This window comes from Octopus bimaculoides, chromosome 7 (genome assembly GCF_001194135.2).
Source record: "Octopus bimaculoides isolate UCB-OBI-ISO-001 chromosome 7, ASM119413v2, whole genome shotgun sequence".
In the NCBI taxonomy this organism is placed as follows: domain Eukaryota; kingdom Metazoa; phylum Mollusca; class Cephalopoda; order Octopoda; family Octopodidae; genus Octopus; species Octopus bimaculoides.
Window position 1 is genome coordinate 14,302,975 of NC_068987.1, and position 27,704 is coordinate 14,330,678.

General features: G+C 37.4%; 1 protein-coding gene across 1 annotated transcript; it reads left to right on the top strand.

Moving 5' to 3' along the window:
- Positions 1–3,537: 3,537 nt before the first annotated feature.
- Positions 3,538–27,678, top strand: LOC106871131 (cysteine-rich hydrophobic domain-containing protein 2). Its single transcript, XM_014917441.2, has 6 exons — positions 3,538–3,691; positions 19,162–19,216; positions 21,439–21,594; positions 24,053–24,109; positions 25,420–25,479; positions 27,115–27,678. The coding sequence occupies exons 1-6, from the start codon at positions 3,579–3,581 to the stop codon at positions 27,163–27,165; spliced, it is 492 nt and encodes a 163-aa protein (XP_014772927.1). The 5' UTR covers positions 3,538–3,578; the 3' UTR covers positions 27,166–27,678.
- Positions 27,679–27,704: the final 26 nt, after the last annotated feature.

Genomic DNA, 27,704 nt, shown 5'->3' on the forward strand with positions numbered 1-27,704 from the left:
TATATATATATATATATATATATATATATATTCTTTTACTTGTTTCAGTCATTGATTGTGGCCATGCTGGAGCACTACCTTAAAGGGTGTTAGTTAAAGAAATCGACATGAGGACTTATTCTTTATAAGCCTAGTACATATTCTATTGACCTCTTTTGCCGAACTGTTAAGTACGGTGACATAAACACACCAGCATCATTTGTCGAGTGATGGCACAGACACACACACAAATATATACATACAACAGTCTTCTTCCAGTTTGTTTCTACCAAATCCATTCACAAGGCCTTGGTCAGCCTGAAGCTATAGTAGATGATATTTGCCCAAGGTGCCATGCAGTGGGACTGAACCCAGAACCATGTGATTGGGAGGCAAGCATCTTCCCACAGCCAGGGCTGCACCTACATATATATATATATATATACACACACACAAAATGCTTAGTACCATTTATTTTTTCCAGTTGTTTATGTTTTGACTTCAAACCCCTCTGAGATTAACTTTACCTTTCATTCATTTGTGATAAGATAAAGTACCAGTCCAGTACTGGTTGGTGGGGCTTGATGTAATTGACTTTTCCCAATCCACTGGCATCCTCTTCAGAGAAAATGTTGGGATCTCAACCACTTATATACCATGGAAACTAGATAACAAGCCTTATGAGTCCAAGGGCTCAAGGAAAAGAAAAAAAAAATATATGTATAATATATATATACATCATCATCATCATCATCGTTTAACGTCCGCTTTCCATGCTAGCATGGGTTGGACGATTTGACTGAGGACTGGTGCAACCAGATGGCTACACCAGGCTCCAAATATTTAATAATTAATAAAAGCATTTAGAAAAAACATTTAGCAAGTAGTGATTTACACAAGACAGCTACTATAATCTATATACAAATGTCATATAAATTATTAATTAGTACAGAGGTAACAGGTATTTCATGAGTCAGTGGCAATGTAAAAATTGAAAGATTCTGTTTTGAATTGAGTTGCCATGTTTATTGTTCTCTATAGCTGGTTTTTTATTATTAATAAGGTTATTGAATACCTCAAGGTTGTCTTTTTTTAAAGTAAGTTTATCATATTCAGAATAACAAATGAAAGGGATTACAAATGCATAGGAATCCTGTGAATGTTGTTTGTGAATGTTATATCATAGATAATTGGCTCTATCAGAATTGTTTGATAGCCATAATAGCTATAAAACCAACAGAAATTTAAGCAGAAAGCCAAGACAAAACAATTATTGTAGAATTTGAGTTCATAACTTTGAAACTCAAATACCACCGTGTGTTTGTATATATATAGTATATATATATATATATATATATATATATATATATATATATATATAGCATATTGGCCAGATAACTGAAGAGATGTTGGCATGGGCTCCCACCCTGGCATCCGAAACTCAGAGTTTTATCATGGCTACTGAATAAGTGTCACATATTTTTACAGATTAATTCCTCTATTTTCATAATATTGAGGTCTCTTTCTTTCTTTTGTTGTCCTTCCTGTCAAAAAAAAAAAAAAAAAATATATATATGTACACACACACACATGCATTTATATATTTATTAAACTTTTATAAAGAGAAGGTTGACAGTGACTTTAAAGTTTTGGCTTGCTTGCCTTAGCCAGGGAGTATGATGAAGGCAAGTAAGACAAAGCTTGGAAGTCAAAGTGAATCTTCTCGTAACAGTTAAATAAAAATATACTCCATTTATTTTATTGATACTGAAAGGATGAAATGCAAAGTTGACCTCAACAATAATAGTTTTTCAAATTTTGGCACAAAGCCATCAGTTTTTCAGAAGCGTGGAGAAGTTGGTTACATTCACCCACTCAGTATACAACTGGTACTCATTTTGTCAACCCTGAAAGGATGAAAAGCAAAATCAACCTCAGTGGAATGTAAGCTCAGAATGTAAAGTCTCATGGAATACTGCTAAGCATTTTATCTGGCATGGTAATGATTCTGCTAGCTTACCACCCTTATGATGATGATGACGATGACGATGAAATACTGTCTATGTAATCGCAAGTTTTAAAACAAACTTATAGATTTCTTAAACATTCTCTAGAACAATACAATGTGCAAAACCAAATTCATGACACCCTAGGCATAACACCAACTTGAACTTCTAACTTGTTGTCTCTTGAGGTCTCTGGGTGAGACTTGGATTTCACTGTATCTCATCCGTTACTCTTAATTCTTGTTATTTTTTTAAAACTGCTCCTTAGTTGGCTTATACAACTCATAAGGCCAGTTACCTGGTGTATAACTGACAGATCACAGCATTATCCTGAATGGGATGCCAACCCAATGTGGGAGTCAAGGCCTGAAATTTTGAGGGGAGGGGACAAGTTCATTACATCACCCCCTAGTATATGCCTAGTGCTTTATTTTATCAATTCTGAAGCTGAAAAACAAAGTTGACCTTAATGAGATTTAAACTCAGAACATAAGCATCTAGAAGAAATGCTGTTAAGCATTTTGTCCAAGAGGCTAATGATTCTGCCAGCTTACTGCCTTGTTATCTGTCATTAGTTCTTGATAATTCTTGCTAGCTCTTATATCTTATCTAATTCATGTTAATTCTAATAACTCGCCAATTTTCTACTTAGGCTAATGGTAGTCAATTAAACATAACATAGACTAAATCAATTGCGAAACAAAAGAACTTCACAAGGATTTCAGTAGTTATGTCAATGAAAGTATAAATTGTTGGAGTTTTTTAGTCTTTTTTTTTTGCTATAGTCTTTGTCAGCTCTGCTTCAGTAAATCTATGAATGAGGATATGTAATTAAACATATAACGCAATCAGTTTTTCTAGTTCGTGGCTCACACATCTTTTGTGTAGACAGGCTGTTTAAGATACAGCAGGACATAAAACAAGTGGTTGTCATTTTTTTTCATGGAGCTTAGGTAGGTGCATTGAATAAATCAAGTGAATATGTTAACTTGTTATTAGCTCAAGAGCATAGCTGTAACTCTGATTATTAGAGTGTAAAGATGTGTATGTGTGTGTGTGTGTATTTTAATACATATATATATGTATGTATGAATGTATGTATGGAGTATATGTATGCACATATATATATATATATATATATATATATATATATAAGCATGTGTGTGTGTGTTTATGCTTAGTTATAATAAAAGCAATTTTACATTAATCTAAGGGTTTACATATATATATATGTATGTATATATATATATATATGATTCCTATATGATCAATACTCTCACAGGGGTGAGAAATGCAACTAAGATCAAAGTGGTACTCAGTATGATTAAACAAAGTACAATATGGTGGCGTAGAGCAGATATTCACGACTAAAACAAAAATACTCGTGTGTATAAAGAAGCTATCTTGTTATTGATTATTATCTAAATTAATCACCGAAGCTCAACCTTTCTGCGCCTTCAGTCTTCCCCCTGTTTTGTCTCTGAATAAAAATATAAAAAATTAGGTTAGAGTTAACTCCCCATGTTTTCCAGCTTAGTAAAAGAGGGCGGTAGTCATGCTAGTAAACAGTTACGCTTCCGTCTTAGTTGGAGAATGGCTGATTTCGATACTATATACCAAGAAGACGATGCTGAAGTACCTTTAGAAGAATTTATCATCACTGTTCCCGATCCAGTAGTAATTCGAGGGGCAGGAAATGTCACAATGTAAGTACCTGTGCCTTTCTGTGCAGCCTTTTCCTCACCTGTTTCTTCTAATCAGTCTTCTATCCACCTCATGTATATAGACGACCAAACCAAGCTACAGTTGTAATTCAATGGAATTGCTTCTCTCTTCTTCCCTTTCCTTCTATGTTGATCTGAAATAACCTCTCAAAATACTCGTCTGGGAACTTGTATATCCCGTTCTATAAGTTTCAGTAATTAATATGTAGGTATATAGTGGTTTTTGCAATTTTTTTTCACCTGTGTGGACAGAGATATTTCAAAACGCTTGTTTGTCTTTCGTCGATTCCCTAATTTTGTAGGCTTTCCTTTTTTTTCCTGCTTTCCTATTATATAGTTGTTTAGGTCACTTATGGTTGAGAAGTCTTATTTCAGCAGTCACCATTTCCTCTTATTATTTACTATCATTTTTTTTTATAGTTTCAGGCTTAGTGTATCTGGGACGACGTTATTCAACGTGTCCAGGACGGTGTGAATTTGAAGGATATTTGGCTACTATTTCCAACAGGTCGAGCGCTAACGCAGAGGTTTCCTTGGCTGGTTCCGTATATTGTATATGTGCGAAATTATATCTATCTATCTATCTATCTATACATATATATATATAGATATATATAGGAGTTGTACTTGCTTGGCAAGTGACTAGACCTGAGATTGTGTGTTGACACTGAAGCAATTACATCGTAGAAGGGTCATGTTCTCTATTTGACTGTTATTCACTTTCGTTTATTTCTTAATTGCTTCGTGTACTATAAAGTATCAGAAAGTTTCGTTGCTCTTCTGCAACCTGGCCACTGGCTCAATTTCACTGCATGTCCTTGGTGGTGATGATTAGAATATTAGAAAGAACTTAAATATGGCTTATGTACAAAACAAACTTTCTATATATCACTCTGAGAAAATTCCCAGAAATTGAACAGAATCTGGATATTTCTCACGTTTCATTGTTGATAGGAATATTAAAGCCCAACACCAAAGTTTAATATAAGAATATGTTGTAAGGTGGGGCAAGTCTAAGAGTTGTTTTCGCAGGTCTGAATGATTAAAAAAAAATTCTTATTAAACGTAAACATTGGTATAATGAAAGAGACTGTTGTGGTGGTGCCTGCGGGAAAAATCTTTGCCTTAGCAGGGAAGAATGGCTTTAAAACGCTTGTCGTATAGTCACTGTGTGTCCGTATTCTGTTGCACGAGAAAATCCTTTCCTTATCATGTTTTTTTCCCCCTTCAAATGGAACAAAACTTTAAAACACAAAGAAAAAGAGCCCGAAGCAAGGTTAAAAAAACCCCAATTACATTTGATGCATTCTGTATTGTTGTTTAGCGCCAGGTCAAAGGCAATTAACGTCCTTTGTTTTTTTTGTTCTTTCCAGTATAGTGTATATGTTTCCTTCCATTTTAAGACCGTATAATGTGATTTGAGGGAGATTTAGTTACTGTTTCTAGTATGTCGAATAATACATGAGGGCTACCACATGCGTTCTGTGTCTTACACACGGGTGCTTTTGATTGGAGTTTCCCCCCCACTTTCGTTTCCTTTTTGTATATGTTTAGTAAGATAACAGGGTAATGCCGTTACTTGGATAGGTAGGTAGATAAGAAGACCAAACATCCTTTTGTATATGGTATTGATGCGTGTGGGTTTCAAATTTACCTTAAACTCATCTCACAAGCCTTTGTATAAGCACACAGAGTAGGTTGCTAGCTAGGTGGCTGTAATTGTTTCGTCCCAGGTCTGCTCTGATCAAATTGATTTATGATGGTCCGACGTAGTGCAGCTATTACCATCCTATCTTAATTGCTGTTGTAGATTTCCTTGGACTGCAGGGTGTCCACAAGGTCTGGGTACATGGAGTAAATAAAATCATAACATAATTAAATATAAAAAAATTCTTAAACTATGTGTTAATCCCCATGTGGGTACATGGAGTAAATAAAATCATAACATAAACAATTAAGTATAAGAAATAATAATTTCTTAAAGTATGTTAATCCTCATGTACCCAGACTTTGTGGACACCCTGTATATTATCCTATCCCAGTGTGTTCCTTATTCCTTTTTACAGAAAGCACATCGTGGTTTAACGAAAATTTAGCTGCTAGGTGTAGCAGGCTGAGCGGTCGCATGTCGTGGTTGATGTTTTTATTTGGGTAATTTTTATTGTTGTTGTCATGGTTTCCGATATGATTCCCTCCATCCACACATTACTAAATTTAGAGGAGTGATTTCTAATCCATTCTGTGTCGCCGTACCCCTAGGTTAAATCTTAAACCCACGACAAAAAGTATTATCGCATTGGAAGACGAAAGGGTCAGTTCTTTTTTTCTATTATTCTTTTACTTGTTTCAGTCATTAGACTGCGGCCATACTGGAACACGACCTTGAAGAATGTTAGTCGAATGTATCGACCCCCGATACTTTTGTTTTAAACCGGGCACTTATTCTGTTGGTCATTTTAGCCGAACCGCTAAGTTACGGGGATATAAACACACCAACACCAGTTGTCAAGTGATGGTCACACACACAACGCGCGTCTTTCAATTTCCGTCGACCAAATCCTCTCACAAGGCTTTGGCCGGCCCAAAACTATAGTAGACACTAGTCCAAAGTGACACACAACGGAACTGAACTCGGAACTATGTGGTTGGGAAGTAAACTTCTTAACGCACACGAGCATGCCTGAAATTGAGCTGAAATTGAGTTCAATGGGACAATAGTCTTGGTGTATTTAATAGGACACCGAGACAAAGTTATTTTTAAGAGGAAATCAATAATACTATTTTGAAAATCGATTTTAATACAGTGTATACGTTCCCCTCTTTATTTGTACCTCTTGGGAGATAGGGGAATCCCGGGTAAGGAACTCTTGACTTAGTGATGGGAGGAAGGGTAGCTCTTATGGTCCTTGTTAGGGTGTCTTTCAGAGAATGGCAGGAGGAAGGGAGAAAGTTATTCTTAAATCGAAGCCCTGATCCAAATGCTTGCAACTGCGGGAACTCCACTAAAAGGCTCCCGAGTGTTCATGTGATGGTGTTAAACCAGGTCACAAAGAAGTCACACTGTTACTCTTTTACTTGTTTCAGTCATTTGACTGCGGCCATGCTGGAGCACCGCCTTTAGTCGAGCAAATCGACCCCAGGACTTATTCTTTGTAAGCCTAGTACTTATTCTATCGGCTCTTTTGCCGAACCGCTAAGTTACGGGACGTAAACACACCAGCATCGGTTGTCAAGCGATGTTGGGGGGGACACAGACACAAACATATACACACATACATATATATACGACGGGCTTCTTTCAGTTTCCGTCTACCAAATCCACTCACAAGGCTTTGGTCGGCCCGAGGCTATAGTAGAAGACACTTGCCCAAGGTGCCACGCAGTGGGAATGAACCCGGAACCATGTGGTTGATAAGCAAGCGTTGTTGTTATTGGTTTTTGTTGTGATGATGGTCGTGGCGGTGGTTAATCTTGTTTATGTTGATTTTATTGACATTGCTGTCAATGTTACGTTGATTGCTGAGATTTTCGTTGGTATAATAATTTTTTGTTTAGGAACATTGAATCTGTTGCGGAGCAAATGAAGCTATAAATATCAGTTTCGAATAGAAAATGTCGAACGCTACAAATGTTTTTTTTCTAATTTTTAACTGCTGCTGAATTTAGCTCTATGGTAAAAAAAAACTAGGATCAGAGTCATGCCATCGATGATCACTCCGTCGAATTGTACACCTAGAACGTCTTTCCGAAATACATTATCCTGTGGGTCATCTTTTTTTTCTGTAGGTGAGATTTGGTTGTTACTTCTAGCAGACCAAGTCGAGCAGCCACGTGGAAACTCTCTCGTTGCTCTAGGCTAAACCTTATTGAACAGAATTCAATGCATTCCTGCCATCACGGTTCTGTCTTTTTTTTTTTTTTTTTTTTTTCAAGAAGTGTTCAGTTCAGGACTCCATTCTCGATTGTCGCCTTTTTATTTTAAACGGTACAGTGTGATATGAAAGATATAATTTTGGCTGTTGTTTCTAGCTTGTTTGGTGACCACTTATAAAATCCCTCGTGTGTTTACGAGGCGGGTGGGGGTCGCTTATCTGGTGGAATATTTAGAAAATAAGCCTGATCCAATGCAAGCGGCGGTGGTGGTGGGAATGTATCGGGGCTGGGGTGGGAGGCAGATTTTAGTTAATGTGCAAAGTCGGATATGTATGTAAGGAAGGAATTTCAACCATGTTTCAACCTGCTACAGTTAGCTCAAGACATCATCAGGGGGAACCACGTCCGGTTTAGACCCCTACTCTACCGTTTTGACGTTGGGGACCGCCCCCACCTTTCGGAGGTGTCTTCAGCTCTGGTGTTGGGTGCATGTCTTCTTTCTTCTATTCCCTGGCTTCTTCGATGCAGCATCAACAAGTGTCAGCGTCCGACTGACTGTCTTGTCAAATTCCCCTTTTTATACCTGCTGCTAGGCTCCAGCAGGCTGCCCCAGCAAGTTGTCACGTGACACTGTCTAAACTTCCCGCTGGTAGGCTCCAGCAAGTTGTCACGTGACACTGTCTAAACTTTAACTGATAATGGAAGCCACTTCAGTGTCTCACCTAATGATGTGTGTGACTTTCACATAAACTGTTCAGTTGGAACAGACACGGTGACTTCGTTTCAGCTGTCATAACATTTTACTCTGTCTCTCATAATAGATTTATGTGGAAATTTAACGACACCTTATCTACCCGGATATTATACAGTCTTTTAAAATATTTGATTATTTTATTTTTTTGGTAGATGATAACAGGACAGGAAATTGAATATACGCTCAGTGTTTGTGTGTCTCTCACATCAGTTGTTTTACTTCTCTTGTCCCAACAAACTAAACCACCCTCACCTATGAAACTACTATTCATCACAAATAGATCCTTTACAAAACTGTAACAAACGGTCTTCATTAAACCAATAACAAAATTATTAGAACTACCATAGCGTGGCTGTGTGGGAAGAAGTTTGGTTGTCAACCACATTGTTCCAGGATCTGTCCCACTGTGTGGTACCTTGGATCTATTCCAGCCAAAGGCCGACCAAAAACTTGTGAGTGGATTTGGTAGATGGAAGCTGAAACAAGCCTCTGTATGTGTGTGTGTGTGTGTATTTGTTTGTCCTCCCACCACTGCTTGAAAGCTGGTGTTGGTTTGTTTATTTCCTCATAACTTAGAAGTTTAGCAAAAGAGACCAATAGGATTAGTATCAGGCTTTAAAAAAATTAGTAGTGAGTCCATTTGTTTGACTAAACTCTACAAGGTGGTGTCTCAGCATGCCCATAGTCCAGTGATTGGAACAAGTAAAAAGACACACACACATCTTTTTATCTTTGACTTATTTCAATCATTCTACTGCGGTTAGAATTAGCAGCTAAATCTTCATCATCATTATCATCGTTTAACATCCACTTTCTATGCTGGCATGGGCTGGACAGTTTGACACAGAGCTGGGCAGCTGGGAGCTGTCCAGACTCCAATTGTCTGTTGTGGCATAATTTGTATGGCTGGATCAACTGTTTAACAGTGTGTGCTGGGTGCGTTTACACAGCACCGGCTCGGTGGCACTGGCACCTAAAAGGACAAACCTGTATGTGTGGAAGATGGTGATTGATGACGATTGTTCTGTGGTTAGAGTTGTTAAAATTAGCAGCCAAATCTTCTTCAAATCAAACTTCTCCTATTGTCTAAATAAATGGTTCTTTACCTGTTTCTGGTTTAATACCTCCTTTCAAATATTTGTAACAGCTAACATCCACCCTGCCAATAACTTTGACAGTCTGTAATCACTTCCTAATTTATAAAAATACAATGAATTTTACAAGCTGAGGTCATTATTATCTTCATATTTACATCTAGACATAGCATGGTTGTGTGGTTAAGAAGCTCACTTTGCAAGCATGTGGTTTTGGGTTCAGTCCCACAATACAGCACCTTGGGCAAATATCTTCTATAGCCTCAGGCTGACCAAGCCTTGTGGGTGAATTTGGTAGATGGAAACCCATCGTGTGTGTCTTTGTGTATGTCTGTTGTCCTGTCGCCACTTGACATCTGCTGTTGTTAGTTTGTTTACATCCCTGTAATCTAGTGGTTTGGCAAAACAGACCGATAGAGTAAATACCAGGCTTTAAAAAAAATAAGTACTGGGGTTGATTTGTTTGGTTAAATCCTTCAAGGTGGTGCTCCAGTATGACCGCAATCAAATGACTGAAACAAGTAAAATAATAAAAAAAAAAAAAAAACTTTAAACAATGAACACGGATGGATATAACTTATTACTGTAAATGAAAAAAAAAAATGTGTTAACTTCAATGAAAAGGAAGCAAACAAAAAGAAAAAATTACATGGTTTATAATTTAATGACAATTCTGAATCCGATGACAATTTGCTAATTTTTTTCGATATCAAGCTTTCAGTGTTTTTGACTGATGATGTCTCAATTCTCCTCTTGCAGTTATTTACAATCTGGTTCATTGTTTAGTTTACAATTACAACAGAACACTGAATCCACTTACAACAAAATATAACGAAGTAAAAAACAATGAGTAGCTGTTTTATTTCTTGCTAAAGCTTAGAGTTTTTGTTTTGCAAATGTAGCCGGGTTATGTCTTCCATATTGTCATTTTTAACCTCCACTTTTCACTTTTCCCCTGCTTGCATGGGTAGGATAGAGTTTATTGAGGCAGATTGTCTATGGTCAGATGCCTTTCTTGTTACCTATCCTCACCTGTTTCCAGGCAAGGTAATATTTCCCCATGGACAGACATGGTCTCACAGAATATTAGAAATGAATGATATTGTTTGTATGACTGACAATAATCATGCAAAGTTAAGACAAGGAGATGCACCCCCCCACACACTCACATATATATATGTGTGTGTGTGTGTGTGTGACAGGCTTTCAGTTTCTGTTTGGCAAGTCCACTCACAAAGCTTTGGTTGGACTGGAGCTATAGTAGAAGGCGCTTGGCCAAAATGCTACTCAGTAGGACTGAACCCTGAACCATGTAGTTGGGAAGCAAGCTTCTTACCACACAGCCATGCCTGTGCCTACTTTGTTGAAATTCTGCATAAATTTCAAAATGATTTTGTGAGTTTGTTAACCTTTTTGATACCTACCTGCTTGAGACATTGAATTAGTGCAGTACTCAGGTCAGTAGTAGTCTTCTTTCAGGTATCCCATAGAAAATAATAAACTTATATGTGTGTGTGTATGGGTGCAGGCATAGCTGTGTGGTAAGAAGCTTGCTTCCCAATTGCATGGTTCTGAGTTCAGTCCCACTGTGTGGCACCTTGGGTATGTGTTTCTACTAACCTTGAGCCAACCAAAGTCTTGTGAATGGATTTGGGCGGCAGAGACTAAAAGAAGCTTGTTGTTTGTGTGTTTGTCCCCCACCACTGCTTGACAACCAGTGTTGGTGTGTTTATGTCCTTGTAATTTAGCAGTTTGGTGAAAGAGATTGATAGCATAAATATCAGGCATAAAAAAAAATCGATTCTGGGGTTGATTCATTCAACTAAAAATTCTTCAAGGCAGTGCCCCAGCATGGTCGCAGTCTAATGACTGAAACAAGTAAAAGATAAAAGACATTTATCTAGCAATCAATATATATATATGTACACACACACATATAAATACAAGCATATGTACACATATACATATATACATACATGTTGTTGTCTCTCATCTACTTTTTCTACAAATGGGTAACCTGTTTTGAAACAGCTCGTCAACTTGTATTGATTATTAATAATCATTTTATATTTGTGGTAATATGTCTTGGTTCTACTGAATGCAGAATATCGACTTGGTGTGTATGTGGTAGACAGACTGAGTTGAAATTTCCTTTAATTTGTGTTTTTCTTTTGAAATGGGGTTCATAAATAAAATACACAGTTAATTTTTAAGTTTCTATGTACCTACATTTGTGTATGTATATGTCTATACATGTGTGTGTATACATAGATATATATGTGAATATATATATATTTATGGATTATATAGTTGTATATATGGTTTATATATAGTTATATATATATATATACATGGGTTTATATATAGTTATATATATACATGAATTTATATATAGCTGTATATATGGGTTTATATATAGTTGTACATACAGGGTGTGGTGAATACTCTGTCATCTAAATTATGCAAAAATGAAAATAACTCTATCTCATTTTAACAGATATATTTACCAACATTACATAAAAATATCTTGAAATACTAAAGAGTACATTTATTCAATAAAATTGCCATTGGCTTCAACCATGGCCTCCAGACGACTTCTGAATCTCCTGCAACTCTTCTGGATGGTCTCCTTGTTTAAGTTGGTGAATGCTGCCATAATCCTTGCCTTCAGTTTATCTTTGGTGTTACAAAGGAGTTTTGTTGGTCTCTCACTCAACTGCGACCCAGAGGTCTCGGATTATGGTCTCACTTGGCTTGCCGGGTCTTCTCACGCACAGCATATTTCCAAAGGTCTCGGTCACAAGTCATTGCCTCAGTGAGGCCTAATGTTCGAAGGTCGTGCTTCACCACCTCATCCCAGGTCTACCTCTTCCACAAGTTCCCTCAACCGCTAGGGTATGGCACTTTTTCACACAGCTATCCTCATCCATTCTCGCCACATGACCATACCAGCCACAATCGTCTCTCTTGCACACCACAACTGATGCTTTATATATATTCTTGTTTCAGTCATTTGACTGTGTCCATGCTGGAGCACTGCCTTGAAGGGATCTAGTGGAACAAATTGACCCCAGGATTTATTTCTTAAGCCTAGTACTTATTCTATCAATCACTTTTTCCAAACCACTAAATTACGGGGATGTAAAAAAAATACCAACACTGGTTGTCAAGCAGTGGTGGGGCGGACAAACTTGTCTACAAAGACACACGTGCACATATACACACGACAGGCTTCTTTCAGTTTCCATCTACCAAATTCACTCACAGGGCTTTGGTTGGCCTGAGGCTATAGTAGAAAGCACTTGCCCAAGGTGTCACACAATGGGACTGAACCTGGAACCATGTGGTTGGGAAGCAAGTTTCCTACCACATAGCCACTCCAGACGTGTGTGTGTGTGTATATAAAGCTTCTTCTCACACAACCACACCAGGCATGTGTGGGTATTAGTCAATGGAATTTTAGCAGTCTGATTTTTCACATTTTATTTTTGTATTTGTTACAATATTACATATAATATTACAAGTACTTTTATTCTTTCTGCAATCAATGTGTGTGTGTGTGTGTTTTGTGATACGAACAGGAAAATAGAACTCGAGACATAAGTATGTATATATTCTATTAATAATCAAGCTGAAGTTAGTTACTTAAATACTGAGTTTTGTGCATCACTTTTAAGACTTGATTAGTAATAAAATGTATGTTTATGTAGATGTGTGAATGTATGTGTGGATATATGTGTATTTATGTGTATATTCATGTATATATATATTTATATATCCCTCCCCCCCCAGCTTGCAAAGACTTATTGGGGCAAGCGAAAGCGAAATTGGGATGGCACCTGTGCCCAGCGTCGTTTTTCTGGCACTTGTGCCCGTGACATGTGTAAAGATTTTCGAGCGAGATCATTGCCAGTGCCCCTGGACTGGCTCTTGTGCGGGTGGCACATAAAATACACCATTTTGAGCACGGCCGTTGCCAGTATCGCCTGATTGGCCTTCGTACCGGTGGCATGTAAAAGCACCCACTACACTCTCTGAGTGGTTGGCGTTAGGAAGGGCATTCAGCTGTAGAAACTCTGCCAAATCAGATTGGAGGCTGGTGCAGCCATCTGGTTTCACCAGTCCTCAGTCAAATCGTCCAACCCATGCTAGTATGGAAAGCGGACGTTAAACGATGATGATGATATATAATTAATTTATTAACGATGGCATGTACTGAGTGTGCTCTTACTCTTTCGGTTGAAAACATTACAGTATTAAGACGATACAGAAACCAAACAAAACCGGTTATACAAAAAGCTGATTCTGTACTGAGCAACTTCTGTGTTTACATTAGTCAATAGTGAAGCCTCTCTGAGATGTAGCTCAACCTGTTAGAAATAGTAGCCAAATCTTCCTCAAAATCAAACTCCAGTTGCCTTAACCTCTTCTATGTTCAAAGCATTTTTATAAGCTTGTTTTAAACATCTTAACCCTTTAGCATTTATACTGGCCATATCTGGCTCAAGTATTCTACATGTTTTACATTCTTACTGGCCATGTCTAACCTCTTACATCTCGCAAACACTAACATTCTAAAAATAAGCAATCACATCATCAAAAGCTATAAGATAATGCAGGATTAATTCAAAACAATTTCAATAAAGAAAACATGTTTGATAGTAATCTGAATGTTAAAGAGTTAAACTTAGCTTTAGACTATTACTCTGGTGGTTGAAAAAGAATGGGAAGGTGCATTATAAATGGTACATGGTTGTCTGGGAAATGTGTCCTGTGTATCAGATGTTATACACAGGACAGGCAAATGGTTTAAAAGAATAGGACAACATGGGAAATATAGAACTAATTGGGCAAAAAAACCACAGGTAATAAATGCCTTTGATCTTGGATCTGCTTAACCCTTTAGCATTTAAATCAGCCAAATCAAGCCCAAATATTCTGTTTTATAGTCAAACTGGTGAGATCCAGCCTTTAACACCTACCCTACAATGCCATTCTAAACATAAACAGTCAGACCATTGAAACCTCAAAAGCTTCCAGATAATGCATGATTAACCCTTTAGCATTTAAACAGGCCATATCTGACCAAAATATTCTGCTTCTTGTATTTTCAAACTGGCCAGATCCAACCTCTCACACCTGCCCTACAATGTCATTCTAAACATAAACAGTCATACCATTTGAAACCTCAAAAGCTTCCAGATAATGCATGATTAACCCTTTAGCATTTAAACAGGCCATATCTGACCAAAATATTCTGCTTCTTGTATGTTCAAACTGGCCAGATCCAACCTCTCACACCTGCCCTACAATGTCATTCTAAACATAAACAGTCATACCATTGAAACCTCAAAAGCTTCCAGATAATGCATGATTAACCCTTTAGCATTTAAACAGGCCATATCTGGCCAAAATATTCTGCTTCTTGTATGTTCAGACTGGCCAGATCCAACCTCTCACACCTGCCCTACAATGTCATTCTAAACACAAACAGTCATACCGTTGAAATCTCAAAGCTACCAGATGAAATATAGAAATATACCAGGGACTTTATAGATGATAACTAGAGCAGTGCTAGTTAGGAAAAGTCACAATCAATCTAAGAATGCTTCAGATTCCAGAATGAAGATCTTTGTGTAAGAAATGATTGTATACTTTTGTCCAGAGTGCAAAAAAAATGGTGGTGGGAGAAGATTAACATCTTGCTGTAGTTGGCAATAATGTGGTTGTGTTTTGAGCAGTTTATTTAAATAGTCTGTGTGCTTTCATTTCATTACAGTCAATGTAGGTCATTTGCCTTTCGACATCTTACACCATACTGTTGCCTACTTTTGGAATACTTAGAAAAACTTCATGTTCCTCTTGGCAAGTTCTTAGAAATAACATTTTTTTTCCACTCTAGCTTTGGTTCTATTTCTGAATTTAATTTAAAGCTATCATTTTACTCTTTTACTTGTTTCAGTCGTTTGACTGTGGCCATGCTGGTGCACCGCCTTTAGTCGAGCAAAGTACCAGGACTTATTCTTTGTCAGCCTAGTACTTATTCTGCTGGATGCCCTTCCAAATGCCAACCACTTCACAGTGTGGACTGGATGCTTTTCACATGTATAAAAATCCTGAGGGAATAGAAAGGTGGACTGAACACTTTCACTGAACTTTTCAACAATCAACCAGAGTTGATAAACTACTTAGATAGTTCCATTTGAAGTTGTAAATGGTGTGTTATATAGGTGACTTGGTATATTTTGTATAATGTATTTCTGTACATTATTTACATTATTTACATTTGACGGATATTCGTCCTCATCTTGTTTGTTGTTAACACAACGTTTCGGCTGATATACCCTCCAGCCTTCGTCAGGTGTCTTGGGGAAATTTCGAACCTGGGTTCTCATTCCTATCGATGTTACTATTATTATTATTATATTATTATTATTATTATTATTACTATTATTAATCAGGTCGCTGCCGTGAATCGAACTCGGAACCTTGGGGTTAGTAGCCCGCGCTCTTAACCACTACGCCATATGCCCGCCATAATAATAGTAACATCGATAGGAATGAGAACCCAGGTTCGAAATTTCCCTAAGACACCTGACGAAGGCTGGAGGGTATATCAGCCGAAACGTTGTGTTGACAACAAACAAGATGAGGACGAATATCCGTCAAATGTAAATAATGTAAATAATTCCTCATCTCTTAAATATAGAACTGTATGTATTTCTGTGTATTGAATTTCATTGACTGAGGAGCAAGCTTCTTAGTCGCATAGCTATGCTCTGAACCTATGGAAGAAGCGAACTAGAAATCCTGAAGATCTGAGAAGGTTGTACCTTACAGATGAGACGAGGCCAGATCAAAATGATAGTGGCATGTTGAACTGAGGACACTTCCAATTCTGGCCAGCATTGGGAAAACAAATATTAAAACAAGTTTTGTCTTATCAAAGGGTGTATTATCAAAGTGAGTTCCCCTTGCACTGATATCGTTTTGTTGTTTGAATGAACTTCAGGTGAGTGTTTCAAAGTCTGACAAAAAGTTTTGTGTCAAAACATTCTCAGAGTGTAATGGAATACTGTTTACTTACCTGATTAGCTTGGCTGGAATTGCTTCAATTATTATCTTGATTATGATTTTGGGAATTACATGAACTTAATAACACTTCATTTCCTCTCCTGTTATTAACCTGTGCTGTCATTATATATATATATTTATATATATATATATATATATATATATATATATATATGAAATAATTAATACTGAGAAAATTGTTGTAATTTTACAGAATACACTCTCCTTCGACCCCTTCCGCTATAACATCCCCTACTCATTCTATTTTCTGCTCTCCTTCTCCATCTATTATTTCTCCTCACTTATTTTTCCTTTTCTCTCTCTCTCTCGACCATGTTTTCTTCTCCTCTCCCTTCTCTGTTTCTTTATCTTTCCTGTACAGGCCATTTCTTCAGTCTCGGTATATAAACTAATTGCAATTGAAACTCGGGTATCTTTATTTATCATTATCATCATAACTGTCATCATTGTCATCATTTTAACATCTGTTTTCCCATGTTTTCATGGGTCAGACTGAATTTGTTGAGGCAAATTTTCTACAGCTGGATGCTCTTCCTGTTACCAACCCACACTTGTTTCCAAGCAAATTAATATTTTCCCCCTGGTTAAACATGTTTTCACAGATGATTAGAAACGAGCAACAAAAACTTGTATGATATTCATTTACAACCATCACATGATGTCAGACTAAGGACACACACACACACACACACACACATGATAGACTTCTTTCAGTTTCTATCAAACTCACTCATAAGGCTTTTCCCCCTGGGGCTATAGTAAGAAGACACTTGCCCATGGTGCTACATATTAAGACTGAATCTAAAACCATGTGGCAGGAAAGCAGATGCAGGCTTAGCTGTATGGTTAGAAGATTCCTTCCCAATCATCTGGTTCGGGTTTCAGTCCTGTGTGGCACCTTGGGCAAGTGTCTTCTACTATAATATCAGGCTGACCAAAGCCTTGTGAGTGGATTTGTAGGTGGAAACTGAAAGAAGCCTCTGTGTGTATGTTGCATGTCTTGTTTCTCTTTTTTTTTGTTGTTCGAAAAAAAAAAAAAAAGAATAAAGTTCGTTTTCTGTCTTCATCTTTCTGTTTTCGTTTCTCATTGTGTTTAACGTTTTTGTGATGTCTTGTACCCATATATGCTTGTATGTATACATATAGATGTCGGTATGTACATATATGTATGGATATATGCCTATAATTATATATTATTTATGTTATTATATACAAATGTGTGTGTGTGTGTGTATATATAAGTGCGTGTGCATCTTTGTGTGTTTGTCCCCCACCACTGTTTGACAACTGGTGTTGGTGTTTTTTTACGTCCCCCGTAACTTAGCAGCTCAGCAAAAGAAACTGATAGAATTAGTACCAGGCTTTACAAAAAAAAAAAAAAAAGTACTGGGGTTAATTCGTTTGACTAAAATTCCAGGTGATACCCCAGCATGGCCACAGTCTCCTGAGTGAAACAAGTAAAAAGTGAATGGGTGAAAGATTAAAAGAAAAACAATGCAATCACCAGCAGGTATTGTTGAAAGTTGGAATCTAAACACTCGAAAGTTTTGTTAGTTTTCTTTCTGACGTTGAATAAACCAATGCCGTTGTGTTTTGTTTTCGTACTTTTCCCTTTATCTGACCCACTTGATTGTCTTACCATTTATGAAACAATTAATTTCCGAATGGCAGAAGTTAATCTAACTCTGAATTAATTACAACATTAATTACAAACTAGACTGGTGGTGATGTAGAAGAGTTGTTAGAACCTTGCAGTATTTGTCCACCACTTTGTGTTCTGAGTTCAAGTTCTGCCCATGGCCCATGGCTTACTTGGGTGGCAGACTCAGTTTGTTGCCTGGTTTAACACCACTACTTGGCACATTGTCTTTAGTGGAGTCTGCTCTGTTGGCAGCATTCAGGGAATGTCTCCAGTTTGAGACCACTTCTGTTTCCATAATACAAACTTTCTGTTTTGAAGTGATCCAAATTAAAACTTCCCATGAAAACTTTATTAAATCTATGTTTCAAATACCAGTTTAATAATGACAATGTTATTCTACTAAATTCTTCATTATTTTCAAAATTAGCTGGCCCCGTACCGTCAAAAATGACGGCTTATTGTAGTATTTTATATATGAATAAGGTACAAAATAATCACAGATACAAACATTCACATACTTCCCTTGTGCATGCACACACATACACACAGGAAGTTGAAACGCTGTTTGATTTTTCTTTTCAGTGTTGAATGTTCACCATCCCACTTCCATTCTGCGTGCACACATACGCACACACACTCACAAACAAACATTCACATACCTCCCTTTTACACACACACACACACACACACACACACACATATACTCACACAGAGTTGAAACGCTGTTTGATTTTTTTTCACTGTAATATTTCCATCATCCCTTCCTTCCGCATTCATCTATTTACCTCTTCTTTTCTCATTCATATGTTGTGATGGAGAAAAACAAGAGTATTATTATAGTAGATGTTTCAAATACCAGTTCAATAACGACAGCTATTTTACTAAATTCTTCATTATTTTCAAAATGAATTGAAAAAAAGGTAGTGTATCTTAACAGAAAATATTGGAACATAAGAATTAAAATCTGAAAAGTTCTTATCTTATCATTTTTCAGATTTGGTCTTAGCAATAAATTTGATACCGAATTTCCATCAGCCCTTTCAGCAAAGGTAAGTAGGGTTTGATTTTCTTTTATTAAAAAAAGATTTTGTTTTTAAATTTAAAAACCCTTGGAGGAAGTGATACCTAAAGTTTGTCACAGCTTTAATGTTTAGTTTGAGTTGCATTAAAAATCAAGACTTACACGCACGTGTGCACACATACACAATATCCATTGTGACTTAATTGGGAATAAATAAAATCACAGCTTTTGGTGGGGAACTGTTTTATTATCGCTTGTTTCTTGGGGTTTTTTTTCTTGAAGTTTCATCTAATGCTACTGATTCTGTTACATCATACTCTTTTACTTATTTCAGTCATTTGACTGCGGCCATGCTGGAGCACCGCCTTTAGTCGAGCAAATCGACCCCAGGACTTATTCTTTGTAAGCCTGGTACTTATTCTGTCGGTCTCTTTTTGCCGAACTGCTAAATTACGGGGATGTAAACACACCAGCATCAGTTGTCAAGTGATGTTGGGGGGACAAATACAGACACACAAACACACACACATATACATATATATATATACATATATACGATGGGCTTCTTTCAGTTTCTGCCAACCAAATCCACTCACAAGGCTTTGGTCAGCCCGAGGCTATAGTTGAAGACACTTGCCCAAAGTGCCACGCAGTGGGACTGAACCCGAAACCATATGGTTGGTAAGCAAGCTACTTACCACACAGCCACTCCTAATATCCTAATATTATATTATATATATGATATATTATATTATATATATGATATATATTCCATCAGTCTTTTTCAGAGTCAGCGTTTATTGATTCAGTGTTAGTATATTAGAAATAATTGGTTCACGCCATGTTATTTATTCTCTGCTAGATTAATGATTTATGTAGGCATGGTACAATTACCATTTGATGATGTTTATAAATATTCTGTCATTAACAGTCTTATGATCATATTTTCTAATGATATACATTGACTATTTTGTCTTAATTTAAAAGATAGCCAGAGGGTTTAGTAAAATGCCAAACTCCATTAATAGCCTGGTGTTTGGAGCATTATTTAATGAAAAAGGTTTTTATATTAAATTATGATGGAAGGTTAGAATTTAAATACTGTATTTTCCAACATACAAGTTGCCATAGAGATCTGATCAATGAGTATCTGGACTGTTGCCATTGTAACGAAGCTAAAGCGTGTAGTGTGAAGCTGCTAGGCACAGATTGACCTTGAACTCTGCTGTGCATGTGCACTAAGTTTTAACATTCTAGTTCACTTCCACTGTTTACAGCAGTGCTTGGAAGGAAGGTGAGTAGCGTGTGGTTGTCGCATTGACCAGGACAGAGAAGGTTGTCATGGCGATACCTGCTCAGAGGCCTACGCAAAGTTGTAGAAAGTATACGGAGAGGAGTGTATGAGTTGCACACAAGTGTATGAGTGGTTCAGACGTTTCCAAGATGGACAAAAAATGTCGATATTGACAAACATTCTGGGAGACCCGCAACCAGCAGAACTGAGAAAAACATTGCAGATCTTCGTACAGCTGTGAGGGAAAATTGTCGAATCCCCATCCATTAGTTATCAGAGGATGTACAAATTAGGGTTCAGTTCATTATCACTGAAGATTTGGATATGAGATGCATGTCTGCCAAGTTTGTGTCAAATCTGCTTTCAGCTGACCAGAAAGACACTTGAGTTTCAGCTGTACAAGATCTCCTTGATTGTGTTGAGAACGATGAAAACTTTTTGAAAACTTTGTATAGGTCTCTGAGCAGGTATCATCAAACGTTGAGCAAAACGTTTGATGCAGATTCCCTGCTCAACATTCTCTGTTATGGTCAATGCGACAATCACATGCTACACACCTTCCTTCCAAGCACTGCTGTAAACAGCGGAAGTGAGCTAGAACGTTAAAACTTAGTGCGCATGCACAGCTGAGTTTAAGGTCAATCTGTGCCAAGTGGCTTCACTCTGTGTTTTAGCTTTGTTACTATAGCAACAGTCCAGATACTTATTGATCAGACCTCGTATAGTATAAACATTGAACCGTCATCACTATCTTTCCTTATCCTATTGCATTTCACATGGAATTTTTTGATTCTTCAAAATCATTTTGGTGTATGTCTTTTTTGGCTATAAATTCTTATCTGTAAAATAAAGAATTTTTGTGTTTTATATAACCAGAGGAGGCAGTTCAAGCGGGTTAGTATGGAAAACATTAAATATGGATTTCAGCTCAGGTGTTGTTATCTTTTCATTTACAGGTGGCTCCTGAAGAATATAAAGCCACAATGTTACGCATCAATAGTGTCCTAAGGAAAGCACTGCCTGTTAATGTAAAATGGTTGTTCTGTGGCTGTGTATGTTGCTGCTGTACCCTGGGCTGTTCACTGTGGCCAGTTGTTTGTCTCAGTAAAAGGGTGAGTTTAGTGTTCAACGTTACTGTTCTATTGATATTTTCTGTATTTTGTTCTTGATGTATTGATTTTAAAAATCATAAGAATGCAGGATTTGTGGTGTAGTTGATAATCTTGCTTCCTAACCACTTGGAGTTTTGAGTTCATTTCCACTGCAGGGCATTTTGGGCAAGTGTCTTCTATAGCCCCTGACTGACCAAAGTCTTATAGATAAATTTGGTTGATGGAAACTGAAAGAAGACTGTCCTCTGAGTGTGTATGTATGTGTGAATAATGTCACACACACACACACACACACACACACACACACACACACACACACACACACACACACACACACACACAGATATGACAGAATTAAATAGAACCCTTATAATCACTAACATTTATTTAAATCTGAAATTATGCATTCAAATTATTAACTAATTATCATGCGAATATCTGATATTTAGTAGACATGCCCTTTGCATTTTTCAATTCAAGGATCCTATAAGGTGTGCTACTGATCAGATGACAAATATTCTCGTGGGGAATTTCTTGCCAAGTTTCATGCAGTAATCTCAAAAGATCTGGTTTTGGGGATGCTTTCCTTTTCTTTTTACGAAGTTTCCTGTCCATTATGCCCCAGAGGTGTTCAATAGGGCTCGTATCTGGTGACTGGCTTCGCCATGGAAGTTTTTTAATGCCATTCTTTTTCAGCCATGTGACAAGGAACCCCATCTTCCATAAATAGTCTTTAATCATTTCACCATTGGAGAAGATTGGAAGGGGTCCTTTCCACAATATGTACACCTATTTATCTGAGTTTGTTTCCATCACACTCCACCTGCTCTGATTAACCATTGCTCCAAATTGTTCCCCAGACCATCACAGGATAGCTGCCTTGTTTCATTGTTGGCAGCAATCTTTTCATGTCAAATTCTTGATCACAGAATTTTCAGACCCCCCCACTCGACCACTGTCAGAAAATACAGCAAATCTGGACTCATCAGAGAATATGATAATGTCCCAAAATGCTAGCAGCCACTCCATCATCTCACTGGCCCAATTTTTTCTCCACTTGATATTGGCTGGTCTAAGAAATGGCTTCCTTCTTGCTGCTCTGCCATAGTAGCCAAGTTTGTGGAGATACCTGACAGCTGTTCCGGGACTGACATCAACTTGTCCTGCTATGTCAGAGGCCTTGCAATGAGGATTATCTGTCACACTTCACTTAACAAAGCAGAGGGTCCTATTAAAGTGCCCTTGTTGACGTGGGCAAGGTGATGTGGACTCTTTCCCTCTCTGGTGAATTGCACAATCACCCTATTAAGTGTAGAAAGCAGGATCCCAAGGTTTGCTGTGATTTTACATTGAGTAAATCCACCCTTCAGATTGAACCGCAATACGGCCCCTTTGAAATTTGGACAGTCCCAAGGCTTCTTTTGTATGTGGCATGATTAAACAGTCACATATAGAACCTGAAACATAAAAATGTCCATTAATAAAAAAAAATATAAACCGTTTCAAGTTTAACATAAAACAATGTTTTATGGGTTGTCTATTTACTTCTGTCGTGTGTGTGTGTGTATAGTATAAATAGAGAGAGAGAAAGAGCAGTGGGGCATAGTTACTATAACCTAATGCAATAAGGTGTTCTCTGATGGGAACATCTTTGTGGTTGAGCATCTAAATGCACTGGGAACACCTATAACAGGGCTCAAAACCATAACAGTGAAAGGCATGTAGGAACTATGATATAAACTTGTTTATCCCTATTTCTCCTACATACACATAGATATTACAATAATTGTTCAGTTGTATATTTAAGAGATGAGGAATTATGTACATTATTTACATTTGACAGATATTTGTCCTCATCTTGTTTGTTGTTAACGTTTCGGCTGATATATCCTCCAGACTTTATCAGGTGTCTTGGGGAAATTTCAAACCTGGGTTCTCATTTCTAAGGTATTTTTTGATGTTATTATTATTCAGGTCACTTGGAATCTTGGGGTTAGTAACCCGTGCTCTTAACCCCAAGATTCAGAGTTCACTTCTCGGCAATGACCTGAATAATAATAATAATAATAATAATCATAATAACATCGAAAAATACCTATGGAATGAGAACTCAGGTTTGAAATTTCCCCAAGACACCTGATGAAGGCTGGAGGGTATATCGGCCGAAATGTGTTGACAAACAAGATGAGGACAAATATCCGTCAAATGTAAATAATGTACAATAGTTGTTTTAATATTTTTTTTTTCTAGGTAATGAGTTTATATAAATTTTTCTTGCAAGTTCACTTTTTTTTTTTACATTTTCTTAAAAACGATGTGCTATTAAACAACAAAGAAAAGGAATTCAAAATACTGATTTGTTAGTGTGTGTGTGTGTGTGTGTGTGAGTGTACGTGCGCATGTGTGTTGAAAAGATACATTCTCTAGGGACTAACTTTTGCTGTGTATCTCTCTTCAGACACGACATTCTATAGAAAAAGTTATTGAATGGGAAAACAATCACCTGTATCGTAAGGTAAGGCATTAACACTGAAATTATCTTCTTCCAATTGAAAAACTGAATGGTTTTCATTGTTTTCTTTTAATTTTATAATTCCCATTAAAGGAACAACAAAACAACCTTCTTCCTGAAGTAGTTGTATGCTGTCAACTTAATGTGACAGTCCCCTGAAGGGAATAATACTACTGTTGTTTAGACCTAGGAAGCTGCACCACTTCCTGTCGACCTTAACACATTTCCTGTGTCCTTATGTCTCCCCCTTGTAAACATAAGGACACAGGAAATGTGTCAAGGCCGACAAGAAGCAGTGCAGCTTCCTAGGTCTAAACAACAGTAGTATTATTCCCTTCAGGGGACTGTCACATTAAGTTGACAGCATACAATTACTTCATCGTATCACTACTGCATAAATCTCTCTGAGAGATTTAGAAATGTATTATTTTTAAACATTAAATGTTTGTGCTGCACATTAACTCTCTCTCTCTCTCCATCAAATCGACAATGAGGGTGCATGGCTTAGTGGTGATCGTGATTTCAATTCCTAGACTGGGTGGTGCATTGTTTTCTTAAACAAAGCACTTAATCTCACATTGCTCTGTGATCACAAGCTGGCAGAAACGTTAGCACGCCGGGCGAAATGCTTAGCGGTATTTCGTCTGCCGCTACGTTCTGAGTTCAAATTCCGCCGAGGTCGACTTTGCCTTTCATCCTTTTGGGGTCGATTAAATAAGTACCAGTTACGCACTGGTGTCGATATAATCGACTTAATCAGTTTGTCTGTCCTTGTTTGTCCCCTCTGTGTTTAGCCCCTTGTGGGTAGTAAAGAAATAACACTGTGCACCTGTTCAGGCACACACACACATATATGATGTCAATAAGGCATTGAAATTATGATGACTTTTGGTTGATATCTGATGATGGTGAGTGCATCCACATCTTTCGTGTACTTTTTCCTGCTTTCTGTATGTTCTGTCATCATCCTCTTATGCCACACTATACTAATACACACACACATATATACATATAAAAATCAACAAAAGAGTACAGTGAACATGCTGTGGGGAGTGGAAAAAGCCAACATTTTGGACAGTTCTTCTTCAGAGAGGATTCCTCTCAATTTTTTCCTGAGCAAGGACTCTGTCTGAAATACTGGATTTTCCTCTGCCCATAGTAAGTCCACAGCACTCTTGTTGTTGATTTTATTAAATGATATGAGTCTTACCATTATGGACCAACACCAATCTCTTTTGATTCTGTGTAAGTGTGAGGGTGTGTATCTGTTTTTGAATACCAAAATGTTTGTACAAAATTCTTTTAAATTCTAGCTTGGTCTAAACTGGCGACTGAGTAAACAACGATGTGATTCAAGCAGTATGATGGAATATGTAAGTGAATTTTTATTATTACTGTTTAGCTGCATACCACTGCGGCCCAAATTCAAATCTGGCAAGTGTTGACTGTGTCTTTTATCCTGATAGAATTAGTTGAATAAGTAGAACTCAAATGCTGGTTTTTATTAAATTGGCTGCACCCTTCATGCCAAAGTTTGTGGCCGAGTGTTCAATTCAATAATAGTAATTTTAGTAAGGAGTTTTGTCTTTGTTCTCGACCTCTAGCAATCTTATATTAATTTTGTACTTTCTCTGCTAAAAAAGTCTACTTCTGATTCATGTTCTTTTACCCTTCTCCTATTTCTTTATTGCCAACAAGGGGCTAAACATAGAGGGGACAAACAAGGAGAGACAAAGGGATTAAGTCGACTACATCGACCCCAGTACATAACTGGTACTTAATTTATCGACCCCGAAAGGATGAAAGGAAAAGTCGACCTCGGCGGAATTTGAACTCAGAACGTAATGGCAGACGAAATACCGCTAAGCATTTCGCCCGGTGTGCTAACGATTCTGCCAGCTCGCCGCCTGAGCAATACCTTAACCCTTTTGTTACCATATTTCTGTTGATATGCACTATCTTTATTTCAGTTAATTTTTTATATGAATGAATTTAGAAAATGACCTCTGTCATTTTTGTGCTAGTGTTTCAAGTTTTAATTTAATTCAGTTTAAAACAAGAAGCTTGTCATTGAACTAGTGGGCCCTCAGGTAGGTTGGTGTCAAAAGTGTTAATTGTCTCCTGCTATTTGTGACTGTAGTGAAGATGTAGGACAGTTCAATTCTTGATGATCCATCTCTTAACAGCCTAGGTCTAAACAACCTTCTGTTTCTCTGCATGAGTAGACCCAGACTAACTTGTTAGTAACTTAGAGTACATAAACACTAAATTATTAATGACTTAAACCAGTACTTTCTTGTATTTTTAGTTGTATGTTTAGGCTTAAATGCCACTTGTGGACTGGCAGAATTGTTAATGCATTGACAAAATGTCTTGCAATATTTTTTCTGGCTTTAAGGTGGCTTTTTCTGGCTTTAATGCTTAGCAACATTTCATCTGTCTCCATGTTCTGAGTTCAAATTCCATGGAGGTCGACTTAGCCTTTCATCCTTTTGGTGCCAATAAGATAAGTACCAGTCTAGTACTGGGGTTTATGCAATCGACTTACCCAGTCCCTGAAAATTGCTGGCCTTGTGCCAAAATTTGAAACCAATATTTCTGGCTTTTTTGTAGGGTGGCAAGCTGGCAGAATCGTTAGCATGCTTAGTGGTATTCTATCTGTCCTTATGCACCGAGATCAAATTCTGCCAAAGTCGATTTTTACCTTTCATTCCTTTCGGGGCTTGATAAAATAAATACCAAGGTGCTGTACAAAGGGATTGAACCCAAAACTATGCAGTTACAAAGTGAGCTTTTTAACTACACAGTCATGCTTGTGCCATGACTTAGCCACAAAAAAAAAAAAAAAAAAAAAAATTCTATTTCTGGGGATCCTCAGTAAACTTTTGCTTTATGTTTGCAGAATAATTAGAGGGGCTAGGAATCTCTCCATCCCCCACATACTAAAAATACAACAGAAAAAAACCAAAAAATTATTTTCAATATTATTTTTTTTTTCTTCATTTTAGGTATTGATGATAGAATTCATTCCTAAAATTCCCATATTTCGACCGGACTGATGGTCATTCTCTGTGGACCTTTCTTTTGTTTTGGGAGCTGGCATGCTGTACTTGAAGTCTTTCATGGTTACCAATGGGAATTGGGAGGAGGTTAACATTGCTACAACCGAACATGTCCCCTCCCATTGCTGCTGCTGCTGCTGCTGTTGAGGGCTGTGGAATCCTGGAACTTTATACTATCGGTTAATTTGTCTTACTCGTTGCTGGGTTGACTCTAGTCCTCTCTTCTACCTCTTTCTCTCTCTCTCTCTCTCTCTTGTATAGCTTTTTGAGTTACTTAAACATAAACAAAATAAACTCGATAAAGTATACACACTCACACACATCAATCCAGAGATACATGCCACTTTTCCACTTTCTCATAATTTCCCACTCCCCACCGCACTCTTAGACACGACCACTTTTCCACACTATTCAGTATTCTCACTTTTTCCACACACACACACACACACACACACACAGTCATCTGCGTACACTCAGATTTTCTCATGCACACACACATACGTACATATATATATATATATATATATATATATATA

Excerpts from the sequence above, each read along its gene's own strand:
- LOC106871131 (XM_014917441.2), top strand. The coding sequence starts at position 3,579 with ATGGCTGATTTCGATACTATATACCAAGAAGACGATGCTGAAGTACCT. Across the intron at positions 19,217-21,438 it reads CATCAGCCCTTTCAGCAAAG|GTGGCTCCTGAAGAATATAA; the intron begins GTAAGTAGGGTT and ends TTTCATTTACAG. Across the intron at positions 25,480-27,114 it reads CAAGCAGTATGATGGAATAT|GTATTGATGATAGAATTCAT; the intron begins GTAAGTGAATTT and ends TCTTCATTTTAG.